We start from the raw sequence: 18,914 nt of genomic DNA on the forward strand, positions 1-18,914 counted from the left end.
GGAGAGGAAATCAGATCTCATTATAAATGGCTGTGGGTCACCATGTGGTTGCTGGGAACTGAACTCAGGACCTCTGCAAAAGCAGTCAATGCTCAATCTCTGAGCCATTTCTCTAGTCCGTCAATGGGTTTTGAAGGCACCTTGATTCTACAGCTTGGAGAACTAACAGTATAGAATGAGCATCTTAAATTTTCATATGCATCAAAATCACTTTCCCTTTTTATATAGAAAACTTAAATATATCTTTTATGAGAAAAACAATGTTTAGACATCAAGAAGTATCCAACAGGAAGTAATTTTATTATTGTGTTATCATTTCTGCTTGTTCCCAATGCTCCGAATGTTCTTATTGTGCTTGTAGAACCTTTATAAGTAGAAATAAACATAATGTTATATTTTTTAAAACTAATTTGCACTTTCAGTATTTGTTTAATGAGCTAGGAAAGGAGTACAAAGATTGATAGATTTGACAATAAAAATACCATCTACTTTTATAAACCTGAAAGAAAGTTTATCACAATTCTTTATTTTTTGAGACAGGCTCTCACTATGTATGTAGTCCAGGCTGGCCTGGCACTCAATGCATAACCTATACTAGCCTTGAATTCTCAAATGCTGGGATTACAACTGTATATGCTACACCCAGCTTTTTTTAAAATATGGAGGAGAAAGATGCCTAATCTTAGCAAATATTCAGTCAAAATAAAATGACTTATTTTAGCAGAGAAAACATTATGCTAGAAATTCCTTATATTAAAATGTTTCTTTTCACTTCTTCAGAGTACCTTGTGTATATACACAAGCACATATATACATCAAACACATATACACTCACTCAGCATACAGTTCATTTCTCATTAGTAGAAGACATAGATTAGACCACTTTATTTTGTTTTTAAAATTAAAAATTGTGTAACAAAACACCCAAAAGCAAAATAAAAATTGTATCAAATTTTGGTACATGTATGAATAAATATAGAAGTACTCATCAAAAAGTGTTAACCCATTTTAAATTTTTAACATTTATTGCAAAGCATATTTTATAAACACTAGATAAATTTACATATAAAAGCTACACATAAATATACAGATCCAAAAGAAAAATAGCAGTACTATTAATGCAAGAGAAATAAACTAAGATGTTTAAACAAATACAACAATAAAAATCATTTTCATTGCTATTTATTTTTCATGAATTAAAAACTACTCAGAAATGAAATGTAGTTAGTATATCATGATTACTACCAAAGTTTAGAATTGCAGAAACAACTAACATAGAACTAATTATTTTAAAAATCTTTCAAATATTCAATAGTCAACTGACAATTATTAATGTCAATAAATATCCAACGTCAGTAAAAGTTCTTATCTAACTGAGTAGACAATATTAGGCTTTGGTTAACAGGCTAAATTTGGTGGGGAAAATCTTAAATTAATGTCTCATTTACATTATATTCCTGAGTTTTTGAACAATGCTACAGAAAAGATAAAAAACTCAACGTATTGCTTTGTATAACATTGCATTTTAGTTCTAAAAAACAAGTATTGAGATTATTTTAAATGTGACTCATGACATTTAATAATCAAGACAGAAACAAATGTATTTAATTTAGCTTAGCTCAGGGAAACATTAATGCCTCTGACCACAATTTGCAAAGATTATTTGTAAAATATGATAGAAATTCTATTATACCTTCCAGCAGTTTTTATTTGCACCTTATGAGATCACATTGACTTTGTAGATGTTGCTTTTATAAAAGAAATGTTCAAATGAAGACAGTCAGCACAAAGCTAGGCACAATGTAGGTGCTTGATATTATTCATTTAAAATAACAAAGTATTATTTCTACATATTAACAATTCAACACGGTAGTTATAAGTTGACTTAAAGCATTTTAAACATGAAAATACACTTTTAGTAACAACCATAAAAGGAATTTTTACAAGTGGTCATTTTCAGTCTCAGTTTTATAAAAATAGAGTTTCAGATTCCTTTAAATGGGCCTAAGAAAGCTGTTCCTATTTGCTGCTAAATGTGATAAGACCAACCTATCAATCACACCTTCAGAACTGATTAGTTTAGATGACAACACACCCTAAAGCAGTTTCCTTTGAGAACTGAATCTGTGCATCTGAAGATTGGATCCACCAATGTGTATTTCTGAACAATTCTCATACCTCCTGGAAAATTACTATGAACAAATGGATTTGAGAAATAATGATTTCAGGTAACCAAAACTTTTATCATACTTGAACATTACTTTACACAAGTAAAAAAAAAATGTATAGAGATTTTGAATAACCTGCCTAGCTTATTATCAGACCTTACTCAAAAGTATTCCTTACCTAAAAGTCACAGGTTTTGCTCTAGGACTCTTGATAGTCACAAGAGCTATCAGACAGTAATCACCTCTCTCAAATCTACTAGTGATTGGTGTTCTATAGTTTTATGTTGTGTATACTTTTCCTTACTAGGAAACAGAAGAATCGTCTAGCAATTGTATTTAAAAAAAACAGCCATACTACTTATGAAGTAGTTAGTTCTTAAAACAGCAATGCCAGCATCAGTCAGAAGTATTTGCAATGCTGATTATTGAGTATCTTAGTTTTTTCTTTCTTTTGAAATAGGGTCTCACTATGTTGTAAAGGCTGGTCTTGAACTCCTGAGTTCAAGAGATTCTTCCACTTTCACAACTCAAGTAGCTTGGGTCTACAGATGACACTACACACTCAGCTTTCAAATTCCCATTTCTTTAAAAATTTTCAATTTACAAAATAGTATGTTAACTTCATGTACAAAATCTCATTAGTCATATAATGCAAGAAGGAAATGATTATTTAACTGGATATACATTTTTGAAAAAAGTGCATAGGTTTATTTAATTATCACCTAATAACAAATTCCGCTAAATTGAAAGAGAAAATAAGTAACAAAATACACAATCAAATGAATACCATAGAGCAGCACTAAGGAAAGTTGGAAAGTTTAAATTATCAGAGATTTGAAACAAATTTTAATTAACATTAAAATTGTGAACTGATAACCACTTCTGTTTTCTTTCTTTTTTTAATTTTTTTGAGACAAGGTTTCTCTGTGTAGCACTGGCTGTTCTGGAACTAGCTCTATAGACCAGGCTGGCCTTGAACTCACAAAGATCCGCCTGCCTCTGCCTCCCGAGTGCTGGGGTTTAAGGCTTGCGCCACCACCACCCGGCTACTTCTGTTTTCTATTATATGAAAAGAAATAAAACTGAAAACTTATTGAAGGAGGTTAAATAATTTATAAGATGATTAGAATACTTAATTTAAATGAACTATTTTAGGTCCTCAAGTAAATGATACGGTATTCAAAGAGTTACTTTAAAAAAAGCCTTTAACAATTTTAGCATTAGTAAAAATTACTAATGGCTTTAGAGTAATATACATAAGTATGTTATCAAACTCTCTATATAAAAGTTGGAAAGGACTTAATACCACAATCCGCTTCAAATCCCCATCTGTATCTCAGCAAAGTTATAGAAGCTGTCAACATCTCCAGATGCTGTCTCCTTCTTTTCTGATACAAACATCTATTTAAAATACAAAATAAACAAAAAATTAGTTCTGTAGCCCTTAAATACCACAGGCCACATCTTTACAGAACAAAGTCAAAAGCTTAGGGTTTTATTTTTTAACTTTATTTTAATTTTATGTGCATGCATTTTTGACTGCATTTATGTGTGATTAGTGCTGGATCCCCTGGAACTGGAGTTACAGAGTTGTGAGCTGCCATGTGGGTGCTGGGAATCAAACTTGGGTCCTCTGGAAGAGCAGTCAGTGATTTTAACCACTGAGTTATGTCTCCAGCCCCCAGGGTTTTTTTTTAAATTTTATTTTTTAAGATTTTTTTAGATTTATTTCTTTATGTGTATGAATGTTTTGCCTGCAGGTATGTATGTGTACCACGCACATGCCTGGTTTTCTCAGAGGTCAGAAGAGGCTGTTAGACCTCTGGAGCTGGAGTTACAGATGATTCTGAGCCTATGGGTTAAAGAATATACTATAGATACAAGTACTATTTGGTTGTAAGGGAAAGGAGATAAAATAGAAAGTTAGATTGAGATATAGTCAGTAAGATCTATACCTTTGTCCCATTGAATATCTCATTTACAATAAGGTGACATCCTTCTACAGCACCATCTCCATTAAATTCCAAGGCAATCACTGGACCTAAAAGGAACCCAAAGAAATGTTTTCTTAGCATTACTTAGAATACTTAGAATACAAATATATTGTAAAATTAATTCTTGCATTTCTTTTGTTTTAGAGTTTTGACATAGTCTCACTATGTACCTGGGTGGCCTGGAAGGCACTATGTAGACAAGACTGCCCTTGAACCTTTCTCCATCCTTCTGTCTTTACCTCCTGAGTACTAGGATTATAGGTATGCACTACACCCACCACTCATTTTTTTTATTCTTCCCTGAGAAATTTCCAGTATCTTCATCAGGTGGGAAAGAAGAAGGAGGTAGATAGAAGGGCACATCATTTCAGCTTTTTTTTTTTGCTATCCCTGTCAATAAAACAAATAAACACTAAGTCTTATCCTATGATGAGCAGTTCTAATTCTATTATAGGACTAACGTCACATTTAAAAAAATTATGTATGTGTGTGGGTATGACCATGTGGAGTGCCTTGTGGAGTACAGAAGAGGTCAATGGATTCCCTGTAGCTGGAGTTACAGACAGTTGTTTCTGAGCTGCCAGATTTGGGTGCTGATACCTGAATTCCAGTCCTTTGCAAGAGCAGCAAACATTCTTAACTGCTAAGCCATCTCTCCACCCCCCCTTACTGTCACATTTTCAAATGTTGGAAATTGTCTGGTTTCTTTGGTTTTTTATTCTTCTTTTTAAAACAAAACAAACAAAACCAAAGAATCTCCACTCATTTAGCAGTACAAAGACTAGTGGGAAAAATACCAAATGAGAGAAAAACAATCCAAGTCAACATACACAAGTCTTACCAGGCATCCTGCCTTTCTTCCAGCTCCCCTACTTACCATCAAAGTTCTAGCCCACCAACTATGGAAATAAACCAAAAGGGAATTGAGGCCAGGCACCAATGCAATACCTCTTTGAAAGAATTTTCCTTGGAGTGTATCTTAAAGCTACATTTCTTTTTTGTTTGTTTGTTTTTAAATTTTTATTTATGTACATTGGTGCTTTGCCTCCATGTATATCTATATGAGGGTGTCAGGTGCCCTGGAACTGGAATTACAGACAGTTATAAGCTTCCATGTGGACGCTAAGAATTGAACCTGGGTCCTCTGGAAGAACAGTCAGTGCTCTTAACCACTGAGCCATCTCTCCAGCTCCTTAAAGCTACATTTTAAAAGCAAAGATCAATTTTTTTATTTTTAATCCTCTGAATAGAAAGATTTGTGCCTCTTTTCCCATCCATTAATTTGAATGCTTTTAAAACCCCCTATGACTTACATTTTGGGTTAAAGATTCATGATTTAATCTTTGGTAAAACTGGACTATAACAGATTTGTTGATAAGCATGGCCAAGGCCATGAAAATGTGCACTTCAATTAATGTTTATTCAGCTATCACTATATTCCTAACAGATCAGCAGTTTATTTCCTATGGTGATGGAGAAGTTTTGACCTCCAGGAATTTACAAATGGGCCTTGAAAATAGATATAAACTGTTTAAACAAACATTAAACAATATAGAATAATGGAGTACTAAGTATGAAATACTAAAGTGAACAAATATGAAATGCTGAGTATAATGTAGTTCTGTGTCCTGGACAAAGCACAAGAATGAGAAAGATCTTATTATATTTGGCACCTAAATAACTGGAGGGTTGCAATTTAATACAGAAACATACAGGAAAGGCAAGCAATATAGTAGTCAACTGTACAATCACCCAGACTTAGAGAGCAAGCTAACTATGAGTTCACAGCACCACAGTATCTGTAGATTATGATAGGTACTGAGTAAAAGAAAAGGTAACAGCTTACATTTTCTTACTCTTGGCAAAAAGGCTCTGTGGAAAATGTGAGTGATAAGAAGAGGGTATCAAATGAAACCTTACAAGGAGGAATAATTCTAAAGGTAGCCTTCTAGGAAAAAGTTCTTATGTTAGAGAACCTACTCCAATCCAGAGACCTGTTCAAAAAGCTTGATTGTGATGTAAAGGGGGAAATATCATAAGCTCCCCCCGAAATGTTTACCTATTGAAGGAAAGTGGGGCGGGGAGTCAAGTGTTGTGGCATGGATGCAGGTAAAAATTCTCTCAATATAACTTGGACATTGGAAAGCATGTTAGTATCTCAAAGCTAAAAGTAAATGTGGGGAAAAGAGCAGTTCTAAAACTATAAGCAAACTAAGATAAATGAGTCTATCAAGTTAGTGATATGAGCATACAAAGACTTATTCTAAGCAACCTTAGAAGGCAATGTTTTGTCTGTATACCCTCAGTGGTATATGGCCTAAGTACAAATATATAGAAGCGGATTTTAAAACTTCATTAATCTTACTCTGGTAGTAAAAGATGCTGTTTATTACAAAACCATTATGTTAAAACAATATTGTAAGAAACCAAAACATTCAGAAATATTATAAAAGAAAAAAAATTAACTAAGTCTTATATTGGCTATGAGCCTGTGTAATTTTTTTTGTAATTGTGTTTGGATTTTAGCCCATGTGTTAAAAGCTTAGTTCCCAGCCCAAAGCACTATTTGAAGGTATTAGAAACTTTTAGAGATGGTGCATAGTGGGAGATTTTATGTCTTTGGGGACATATCCACAAAACACTGTGGGGCCTCATCTCTTCTTCCTTTTGTTTCAGGCACAGGGTGGATGGGCTTCTTCCTGACATGTGTTTCCATCACAGTGTACTGTGCCACTGAAAGCCCACAAGAACAAGGCCAGTCATAGACTGAAAGCTCCAAGAGTTGCAAGTCAAAATAAAACTTTTCTTTTCTACTAAGTTGATTATTTCAGTTATTATTTATTATAGCAATGGAAAACTCATGAACATATTTGGTAACTGTGAAAGCAAGTGGTAGTTACAGGGCTTTGTTACATTATCAATCTACTTTTTTTGACTTTTTTCTTTTTTGAAACAGAGTCTCACTACATAATTAGCACTGGCTGGCCTGAACTTGGTATATAGACCAGGCTGGCATCAAACTAACAGAGACCCACCTGCCTCTGCCTCTAACTTCCAAGTACTGGGATTATAAGCATGTACCTCTGGTTGGGGATTTAGCTCAGTGGTAGAGCATTTGCCTAGCAAGTGCAAGGCCCTGGGTTTGATCCTCAGCTAAAAGCATGTACCACCATACCAGGTTCTTCTGTCTACTTTTGTTTTTCCCATGACAGGGTTTTTCTAACACCTCTGGCTGTCCTGGAACTCGATTTGTAGACCAGGCTGGCCTGGAACTCACAGAAATCCACCTGCCTCTGCCTCTTGAGTGCTGAGATTAAAGGTGTGCGCCACCACTGTCCAGCACTTCTGTCTACTTTTTGTCTGTAAAAATTCCCCCATTAAAACAAAAGATCTGAGAGGTGTAGTTAGCACATGTCTATAATCTTATCACTCAGGAGGTAGAAGCAGGAAGATCAGAAGTTTAAGGCCAGTCTCAGCTACATAGTGAGTTTGAGGCCAGTGTCTTGTCATATAGTCCAGGCTGGTTAACAACTCACAATCCTTCTGCCACAGCCTCCTGAATACTGGGATTACTAATGTGCACCATCTCATATGCAGCCAAAATATCTTGTTGAACCAAAAAGCACTGAAATTATCCAAGGCCAATGGAGTATATTAAAAGGATACAAAAGACAGCCTGAAGGGGTTACCAATGACTAAACATGAGATGTGGTAAAATCAGAAGAAATAATTACAGCTTATTAGAACACACTGAATATATAAAAATCCTTGAGTTTGCAATGGTATTTAGACAAAAAAGGAACAAAACTCACGAGACACTACTGGGGGCTGCTAGGGTGCCAATTCATTATTCTGAAAATTGATGCTTATTTTTCCTCTTTATTCTGATTTTCTGATATGAAACATATTTCAAGTCAACTAAACAGTGCTGTGTCAAGGTGTTCTCATAACATCTACTAATAAATGTAGAGGTGGTGATATAACCAGAAAGTGATCATTTTGTAACTCTTGTTAAAATATTTGATTCAGGAAAAACTCCTATGGTTTTGGCATCCTACAGGGGACTCACCTTGAAAACGTCATTACCACCTGAGCCTGAACCTGCTGATGATTCTTAGCATGAATCTTAGCATGACTAAAAATTCCTCTTTTTTTGATTTTTTTGAGACAGGGTTTCTCTGTGTAGCTTTGTGCCTTTCCTGGAACTCACTTGGTAGCCCAGGCTGGCCTCGAACTCAAACATCATGGATATTTACATTTAAAGCAACAAGAGACAGTGTCACCTATGAAGTATTCTTGCCAAAAAAAAAAAAAAAAAGCCTGAATGTAAATGATTTAACTTCTACAAGAAACATAGTGGAACAAGTTAATCCCATGAATGCTGAAGGACAACTGACCAAACTTCATTAATAAGACAGAGGCATGAAACAAAAATAAAGAAGAAAAAAATTCCTGTTTTTTTTTTATTATGAGATACAAGATATAAAACAACAAATTACAAGTGGGCCCACTTTTAGACTTGAATTAAATTAACTGCAAAATGACATAAAGAATATGACAATGAAGATAATTTGCATCTGAATATTAAAGGATCTTTAAGGAACTACCATTAACCGTTAGGTATTACAATGCAGTATGGCTACTCAAGAAAACATGCTTTAAATTTTGCTTAATTTGAGATAAACAAATATTTGGGAATGAAATGTCAAGACAAAATAAAATTGTATTAAGAATATTTCATGAAAAGAGAGGCTAAAAGTTTTTTGTTGTTGTTGTTTTGAGACAGTCTTAACTCTATAACCCTGGCTAGCCTGGAACTTACTATGGAACCCAGGCTGTTCTGAACTTTGTAGCAACCTTCTTTTTTTCTCACCTTCCAAATGCTGAGATTATAAGCACGAGTCACTATAGCTAGCAAGATGTTTTAAAAGTCTGACAAAGGCCGGGCGGTGGTGGCGCACGCCTTTAATCCCAGCACTCGGGAGGCAGAGCCAGGCGGATCTCTGTGAGTTCGAGGCCAGCCTGGGCTACCAAGTGAGCTCCAGGAAAGGCGCAAAGCTACACAGAGAAACCCTGTCTCGAAAAACCAAAAAAAAAAAAAAAAGTCTGACAAAAGTTGATGGAAATAGGGGTTGGAACACATGGGTTCATTAAATTTTATTTTTTAAAGATTTACTTATTTTATTTTAATGAGTGTTTTCCTTGTATGTATGTATGTGAGGTGAGGGTGCCGGATCCTCTGGAACTGGAGTTATGGATGATTGTGAGCCATATGTGGGTGCTGGGAACCAACCTTCAGTCCTTTGCAAGAGCAACAAGTGTTGCTAACCACAGAGCCATTTCTTAAGCCCCCAATTCTATTTTTGAATAGAGGCAGTATGTTTAGAAAGTTACAGAAGATAATTTTATTCTTCCTTAATTTTGGTATTGGAGATTGAATCCAGAGCCCTGGGATTGTAAGGCAAGCACTCTACCCCTGAGATGTGTCCCTAGTCTTTCTTCCTTTTTAAATTAGGTATTTATTATTGACAGTTCCTGTTTTCTACAAAGAGAATATAATCTAGAATTCAGAAAGAACTAAATAAGCAGGTATATTGGTTAATATTCTTTACTAGAATATGGTGAACTTCCAATAAGTGGCTTAATAATTTTCTAAGACAGTAATACCAATAAGACAGGTATGTAAATGTATCAGTTTACACTAGGATAATCCTAAATTTAAGAAAATATGATAATGACTCTTGTATAATATTAGCGGGACCAGCCTTAATATTATATATCCCTTGGGCTCAGGAGAGAGAACTACTAATGGCGAGGACTATTTTCAGGAAATAGAATCTCAGCACACCAAGCTCTATAGTCCACTTTCTTTAATTCCTCTGGCATAACGTCTACATATACACAGCTTCAGTTCTGTTCTTGTGCCTAGCTCCTTTCTTGCCTGATTTCTCTCTGTTATCTATTGCTCCCTCTAAGTTCTATCTTAATTCTCTCATCTTAATTCTGCCTCATCTAGGTCCTTTTCACCTTGTTCTTACCCAGCTAGGACTTTCCCATCTGACTCTTCCTCATCTTCCATCTCGTTCCTCTAGTACTCTCTTCTAGCTCTTCAATCTAGTTCTTTCCCATCTCAGTTTGTTCCTCTCAAGTTCTTACCCATCTAGTTCTTCCATTCTCTTTTCTCTTCTCTGTCCTGTGCCTTGGAATTCCTGGTATAAAAAGAGAGGGTTCAAGCTAAATTGTGTAAAGCTATTACTTAACGTCCACCTCACCTAGGCAGTGTCTCCTTGTGGAATTTACCTTAGGTCAGGAGACTTGCATGTGGGCTGTTATCACTGTTAGTACTCGGAAGTTGGGGGACCACCTGGGCGGTGTCTCCTTGTGGAATTTACCTTAAGTCAGGAGACTCGCATGTGGGCTGTTATCACTGTTATCCTCGCATGTGGGCTGTTATCACTGTTATCCTCGGAAGTTGGGCGCCCCCCTAGGTGGTGTTTCCTGTAGCCCTTGACAGTGGCTAAGGGAGATATCTGATTCCAAAGGAGAAAGCCTTTCCCCGAGGCTGTTCTCTAAACTCCTGGAATGTGTGTGTCCAGAGAGTGATCAGTCCACACTGTTAGCCCTTCCAAGGGAAAAGTCAATTGGGAAAACTATGAAGGCACACATGATTTTCATAACAGAATACAGCTGATATGTAACAAGCCAAATAACACCAAAAGCTCCTTGGAATTTGGCTTTCTCTGGAGGAAATCCTTGATCCCTCCAGGTAGTGATTTTGCCATAACCAGCTGAGTTCTTATGATATATTCCTGTGGCGTGCAGCAAATGACAGTGTATTCCTTAATTAGCCCTATGTGTCTAATGATGCTTACTGAAATTACTGTGATTATTTCTAAGTGAATTATGAGGTCAACAAGGATACTGGTCATGTTTTAGTGTTTCAGTGTAAATTTCATATTCAAATACTCTACAATAGCTTTAAATCTAGGCATCTCAGCTGTCATGAACAAACCACTATGCTGCATCAATTAGATTAGAGCAACAGCCTATCTGGTCTCTCTGCTTGTACCCTACAACAACCAAAGTAATAATAATTGCATTTTAAAAGGACCATGGTATTCCTCTCTTCTAAAACAGCCAGTTAAATATGATCTCTATTTTTCTTATTTTATATTGCTCTAAAAACATGTGACAACTCAAAGCAATAACATTAATAATCCATTATAACAATGCATCATAATAAACATAATAGTAAAAGAAATGATAAGGAACACAATATGGAAAGGGAGATCTGAAAATATGTTAGCAGGTTTTTATACTGAGTGAAGTTGGAGAATATTAGAAGGTAGATGTAAATTACCTAAATTTTAATTTACTTCTATGAAACTAAATTTTATAAAAACATGTAAAATTAACAAGTCAATAGAAGGTTAAATGGAATTATAAAAATGTTCAATTACATGGAAACAGAGGTAACAAAAATGTAACAGAAAAAAGCTAGCAAGATGACAGACTTTGATCCAAATTTATCAATAATCTCCTTCAATATGAATGCTCTAAACACAGCAGTTAAAGGAAAGACTATTAGACTGGACTGAAAAGCAAAAACCAACTATATGCTATCAAAAATTTTTACCTTAATTGTACAGATTTGATAAGAAAAAGATACACCTATAGAGTTCAACATTTCTCTCATTAAGGTATCAAATAAGTAGGCATAAAATTAAGGAGAGAGATAACTTGCATATTATTATCAACTAAGTTGACATAGTAGATATTTATATACTATTCTATCAAGCAACTGATTTTACATTATCCTCACATGAGCATGAAATATAAACAAAACAGACTGTAGCCTGTGTCATAAAACAAGTTTAACTAACTGTAGAAAACAGTATGCTTGTTTTTTTTCAGAGTATATGCACTTGAGTGTAAGTGCCCATGGAAGCCAGCAGAGGATGCCCTACAGTTTGAGTTATAGGTATTCCTGATCCACCCAACATGAGTACTGGGAATTGAACTCGGGTTCAAGTGATCCTAATGACTGAGCCATCTCTCCATTCCCCAATTTTTTGTTTTTCTTTTCTTTTTCATTTTTTTGAGACAGTATTCTAATAGGTAATCCAAGTTGATCTTGAACTCACATATAGCCTATGCTGCCTGGTCTCAGGAATGTGCCACTATACTAGCTTTAAAAATACTTCTCACTAAATTAAATGTCATTATTTTCTCTATAAAGGACCAGAAAATCCATATTTCTGAGATTCCCTACTCATTGTGGTGTTGACATAGCCCCCAAACTTGGTGTCCATTGTACCTCAGTGAGGAAGGTTGTGCTGTGCTTTGTAAGAACATGTGTGTACATATGCTTCACTCAGGCATGCTGCTAGCTGTAAGTTTTCAATGTCAAAAATCATACTAAAATCTGTAACTTATGCTCATACTTTAAGAAGCTAGAGAAAGAACAAATCATACCTAATGTTAGTGAAAGTAAGGAAATAATAAATGTGAGAACAGAAACCTAATGGAATTGGAAAGAAAATTGAAATGCAAAACACTTCTTTGAAACTATCAATAAAATTAGAAACATCACATGAAAAGGTTCTGAATGTCACTAATCATCAAGAAAATGCAAATCAAACCCATGATTAGATATCAACTTCACATACATGTTATGTGGGCTAGTATCACAAAGAGAAATGCATTGCTGAGGATATGGAGCAAGAAAAACCTTTGTGCACCACTAGTGGGAATTTAAATTGTTATAGCCATTATGAAAATACTTCTTCAAAAAAATAAAAAATAGAACTACCATATAATCCAGCAATCCCACTTCTGGGTATATATTCCACAGAAATCAAATAGCTACCCAGAAAAAAAATTCCTGCATTATTGAGGCATTATTCACTATAACCAAGAAATGGAACCAAATTTAAGGGTCTTGTTGACAGATGGGTGGACAAAAAATATGATATGGACTACTCTTGGTGGCTTATGTCTTTAATCCTAGCACTTAGAGGGCAGAGGCAGGCAGATCCCTGTGAGTTCTGGGTCATCCACGCTAGAGACTGGAGAAACTGCAAGATGCTGGTTACATCATATAAACTAGTGTAGTTATATGATTAGCAAGTTGGGGCTGCATATACAGCTTGAGCTATCTACTATCTAGAATGCACAGCACAACCACAAGCACACACAGGCTGTACAAGCCTGGAAACCTGAGTTCAATCCCCAGATCCCAGTAAAGGTAGAAAAAGGGAAGTGACTTAGCAGAGTTGTCCTCTAACCTCTCTAGTTGTGCCTTGGAACATGTGTGGTGGTATTGTGTTTCCCAAAATATTGTGTACTCTAATAAATTTATCTGGGGTCAGAGAACAGACAGCCACTAGATACAAAGGCTAGAAAATGGTGGCACTCACACCTTTAATCCTAGCATTCCAGAGATAGAAATCCCTCTGGATCTCTGTGAGTTCAAGGCCACATTGGAAATAGCCAAGCATGGTGACACACGCCTTTAATCCCAGAAAGCCAGCCTTTAATCCCAGGGAGTGGTGGTAGAAAGCAAAAAGATATATAAGGCGTGAGGACCAGAAACTAGAAGATTTTGGCTGGTTAAGCATTCAGGCTTTTGAGCAGTAATTCAGCTGAGAGCCATTGGGATGAGGACTCAGAAGCCTCCAGTCTGAGGAGACAAGACCAGCTGAGGATCTGGCGAGGTGAGATAGCTGTGGCTTGTTCTGTCTCTCTGGCCAACCAGCATGGACCCCAATAACTCGCCTCGGGTTTGATTTTATTAATAAGAACTTTTAAGATTCCTGCTACAAACATGCACCCACATACATACATATAATAATATATTTTAAACAAAAATTTAAAGATAATTATATGAGGTAGCTGTTTGTGGTAACCATTTATAATATATGGATAGGTCAGGTCACTAGATTATATACTTTAAAATGTAATGTCTGGCAATTATGTATCAATAAAGCTGAAAAAATTTTTAAAAACTACCAAACAAAACATAAATCTCTAGACTGATGGGAAAAAGAGAGTAAAAGCCTGACAACCTGCGTTTGATCCCTGGTACCCACATGGTAGAAGAAGAGAATCAGCTCCCATAAGTATCCTCTGACTTTTACATTTGTCCTGTAGCACAAATGTGCCCCCACTGCAATGCAACATAAAAAAGTATAGCAGATACCAGCTCATGATGAGCCTAGGCTGTGATGTAAAGAGAAGGGTACTTCACTTCTACAAAACCTACAAACCTTCCTAACCCGAGAAAACAGCAGACAATCCCCAACAGAACAATATTCTTCACAGCAACTGGAAGTGTTTCAAAGTTTCAGGCTATGAAAAACAAAAGAAGGTTGAAAACTGTCATAGAGTTGGGGAGATTCAGGAAACGTAGCAACTAAAGCCAACGTGGGATCTAGAATTGAATTCTGGAACTGAAACTTGTTGATAAACATCTGGTGAAATGAGAACAGACTGTATTAGTTAACATTTTACCGATGTAAATTTCTTGGTTTTAACAAATGTGCCTTGGCTATGTTAACATTTGGAGAAGCAGGTAAAGGGTATATAGAAACTCTTGGTACGGTCTTTGCAAATTTTCTGTAAATTTAAAATTATTCTAAAAATGTATTAAAAATAAAAAGCATGAAAATTGAGACTAAACCATCAAACCTGGAGTGGCCTACAAATCACCATTTTGTCTGACTGCCCTCTACTAGTGTTCATATCTCATCTACTGTTTTTGTTGAAGAAAATTAACCTCTAAAACAAAGGAAAACAAGTCTAATTAGTGCTCAGGACCATTTGAGAATCTACCAAAATGTTGATTCCAAGGACATATCATAAAGGCTTCTAAGATAGTAGTTGGAAATTTACATTTTTAAACACATCACAGATGGTTTTGAGGATTAGTCAGATTTGGAAGTCCTGGAATGGAAAACCACAGATTCTCTTATTAATAGTCAAACAATAATATTTATTAACTAAAAGAGTTAACTAAACGAACTAAATTGTGATTAAAGACTAGTTTAGATTCAGCTATGAATTACAATAAAAGTGAATTTTCAAGATCAAGCCTATGCTTTAAAAAAATGGTTTTCAACTAAGAACTTATTCTGCCCCCTTAAAAGACATCAGGCAATGTCTAAAAACATTTTTTGTTGTTGTTGCTACAACTGAAGAAATGTGTATCAAGAGGGCAGGAGCCATAAATGCTGTTCAACATTCTATAATGCACAGACCAGTCCTACTCAAGACAATGACCTGCTTGACAATAACTACTGGTCACCTCAGAAGAGGGTCCAGTCCACCCTGTTAGAATATTAGGACCAAGTCTGCTTGCTATTCCACATGACCTAATATATTCACTATTAGGCAGATTGCAATATTTTCTCCATTTTGGGGGGTTTTGAGAATAAGATAAAAATTTAAAAAAATTTAAAAGATAAAAATTTAAAGTTTCTATTTTACTCTTAATTATTTTATGTGTATGAGTGTTTTGCCTGCATGTATGTCTGTGGACAGTGTGCGCGCAGTGCCTTTGGAGGCCAGAAGAGGGCATCAGATCCATAGGAACTGGAATTACAGACAGCTGTCAGCCAGCCACCACTGAGACTAGAACCTGGGTGCTCTGGGGGAGCAGCCAGCGAGTGCTCTGGAGGAGCAGCCAGTGAATGCTCTTAAGTGTTGAGTCATTGCTCCAATCCCTCCAATTTTTAATTAAAAAAAAAAAACTCACACATTATAGAAATACTAAAGAACATCATAAATATCCATCTTACCTTTACCTATAGTCACCAAGAGTCAAAATTTAGCCACATAGGTTTTTTTAAGCAATTGTTTGTATATTTACTTCTTTTTGGAGATGTGGATGTATGTGGGCACTCATGCCATGGCACACTTATGGAGGTCAGAGGACAACTTATGGGAGTAAGTTCTCTCCTTCTTTCATGTGGGACCCTGAGGCTGAACTCAAGGTCATGAGGCTTGGTAGCAAGTGCTTTTACCCACTGAGTCATCTTGCTGGCCCCTACATACTATACATCGTGTGCACACACATGCTTTATTTTTGTTTTGCTGACACCATGATACTCAGCACACATATCCTACCTAACCACAATACTATTTCCATACCTAAGGAAATTAAACAACTCCTATCACCTTCAGACTCCCAGTTTAAAAACTACCTTTTTAGTCCACTTCACATCAATCCCATATCAAACCAAGGTTCTCTCATTGCATTAATTGTTACATCTCTTCAGATTATTTTAATCCAAAAGAGTTCCCTTATCTGAAGAAACATAGCTAGTTATCTTTATAGAATGTCTTGTATTTTGGACTTGGTTCATTGTTTCCTTGTGGTGTCATGTAACTTTCTTTCTTTCTTTTTGTTCCAGATAGGGTTTCTCTGTGTAGTTTTGGTGCCTGTCCTGGATCTCACTCTGTAGACCTGGCTGGCCTCGAACTCACAGAGATCCACCTGGCTCTGCCTCCCGAGTGCTGGGATTAAAGGTGTGCACCACCACTGCCTGGCTGTAACTTTCTTTCTTATCTTAGTTCAGTTATCATACAGACTGAAAAGATTTCCCTTCTCCAGATTTAAAAAAGAATAAAGAAAGACAAAAGAGGCAGGAAAGCAGAAGGCAAGAGAGGCAGCCTATAATCATAATGCTCACCGCCTTTCTTTGGTGTTTTGCTTGTTTGTTTTGTTTTTGTTTTTGAGACAGGATTTTACTATATACTCTTGGCTGTCCTAGAACTCGCTCTGTAGACCAGGCTGGCCTCGAACTCACAGAGATCCACCCGCCTCTGCCTTTCTAGTGCTGGGATTAAATGCATATGATACCACTGCCCCATCCCTCTTTTGTGAAATGGTCCCAAACAGCTCAAGCTGGTCCTGAACTCATCATATAACTAAGGACGGCCTTGAACTCATGAATTCCTCTTGCCTCTACTTCCCAAGTACAGGGATTACAGGTATGCACTACATTGCTTAGGCCTTTCCTTTCCCACAGGTGCATAACAGTTGTTAAATTACCTGCATTATTCTTTGTGGGGTTTATTTATTTATTTATTTTGATGCTAGAAATGGAATTCAGGTCCTCAAACATGCTAGGCACCTTTACACCAACCCCCATTATTCTTTTTAATGGTCAAACTGTCCCCAAATTTTGCCAACACAAACTCCTTCAAGCTGATTCTTTTGACCTGACATGACTGATTCAGTCTTTGAGTACTTCCTGTAGGCATCTTTGCATTTTTAAAAATTTATTTGTTTTTATTTTATGTGCACTGGTGTATTGTCATGGGTGTCAGGTCCCCTGGAACTGGAATTACAGACAGCTGAGAGCTGCCATGTGAATGCCAGGAATCGAACCCGAGTCCTCTGGAAGAGCAGTCAATGCTCTTAACCACTGAGCTATCTCTCCAGCCCTGGCATCTCTGTTTTTTAAGACTTGTTTGTATTACATTTATTTCCTGAAATTCCCATAGCATCTGCTCACTGGTTTTAGTTCTACTTTTTCCAGCAACAAAACATTTTACTACTTCCATGTGAAACATTGTATTGTTTAAAGACAGATACTGTTTAGGTTGAAGCAATTCTATCATATTTCTTTACTAATATTATACAAATATATAAATTCTTGATTCAGATTGCTGACTTCAACACTAACCCTCACACTTTAGGATATCTATTAGACTTTCTGCTCAATTCCATTCCTAAAAGTTGAAGAGAGTTTCAAGGTTCATTTTCAAGATTTCATTTGAATGTTCCTATATCAAAATATATTCTGAGGTACTCTCAAGCACTGGATTAAGTCCTTCCACTACTACAATAACTAAAATAAGGATATGAAATATTGTGCTAACACCTACCAGCCCAATTACACAAAGCATCACTGATTAAAATTATCCTAACAGTCCTCCAATGCTTTTTTCATACACATTTTTAGAGTTCATTATAATTTATTTATACATAAAGAACACACATACAGATGTGCCCTGTCTGTAGGGTATACCTAATTAGCAGTCCATATTGCTATTCATACTGACTTAGAGCCTTGAGCAAACAATGTCCCTCCTCCCAACAGATGGACAGTATTTTGACCTCCAGAATCAGTATGCCTATAAGAAAATACAGGCAAGCAGCAGCCCTTCAGCAAGATACACAGATTCTAGCTCCTCTCTTGTGCACATTTCTTCAATATCTGAAACTTATTGCTGGTATTTACTTACTAGGGAAATTATAATTTTTCACGAGAAGTTAATTATATGAAAACAGAAAATAGTGACTTTATATTTCTTACTTCTTTTTCAGTACAGCTAAAGCACATCTTTATCATGTACTTTGCAACAGTACAAAGGTAAAATAGTAATAAAATCAAAACTAAAAAAATATAGAAATGTGACTAAATACTAAGAACACAAACAGGAAAAAAGTGAGTTATACAAGGCTTCTTGGGTATTGGAAAAAAGACAAAACAAAAGAGGAAGAGAAAGCAACATAGAAGAAGAGAAATATTAAGAGAGTTAATCAAGAAAATATGCACAAAAGTAGCCCAGTTATCCAGAAAATACCTTTGTTCAGAAGAAGAAAAAAGTCAGATGCCTTTTCTCGGAAAACCCTTTGGGCATCTTCGGCTTTCATTGACACTTCCTTTGTCTGCACCAGGCAAAACCCTTTCCCAACCATCTGTGGAGAATAAAATTTCATTCAGATTTTAAAATGAACCTC

General features: G+C 36.0%; 1 protein-coding gene across 2 annotated transcripts in view; it reads right to left on the bottom strand.

Annotated features, from left to right (window-relative positions):
- Positions 1–281: 281 nt before the first annotated feature.
- Positions 282–18,914, bottom strand: part of Rp2 (RP2 activator of ARL3 GTPase) — a 40,343-nt gene continuing 21,710 nt past the window's right edge. Inside the window, exons 3-6 of one of the 2 annotated variants that reach the window (XM_006991402.4) lie at positions 18,758–18,872; positions 4,124–4,209; positions 3,475–3,569; positions 282–364 (exon numbers count right to left, since the gene is read on the bottom strand). In XM_006991402.4, the coding sequence (XP_006991464.1) occupies positions 3,486–3,569; positions 4,124–4,209; positions 18,758–18,872 (285 nt within the window). In that variant the 3' untranslated portion in view covers positions 282–364; positions 3,475–3,485. Of the gene's footprint in view, positions 365–1,002; positions 3,570–4,123; positions 4,210–18,757; positions 18,873–18,914 lie in introns of those variants that run through there. The other variant, XM_016009695.3, reaches the window with a different exon arrangement.

This window comes from Peromyscus maniculatus, chromosome X (assembly GCF_049852395.1).
Source record: "Peromyscus maniculatus bairdii isolate BWxNUB_F1_BW_parent chromosome X, HU_Pman_BW_mat_3.1, whole genome shotgun sequence".
Classification (NCBI taxonomy): Eukaryota; Metazoa; Chordata; class Mammalia; order Rodentia; family Cricetidae; genus Peromyscus; species Peromyscus maniculatus.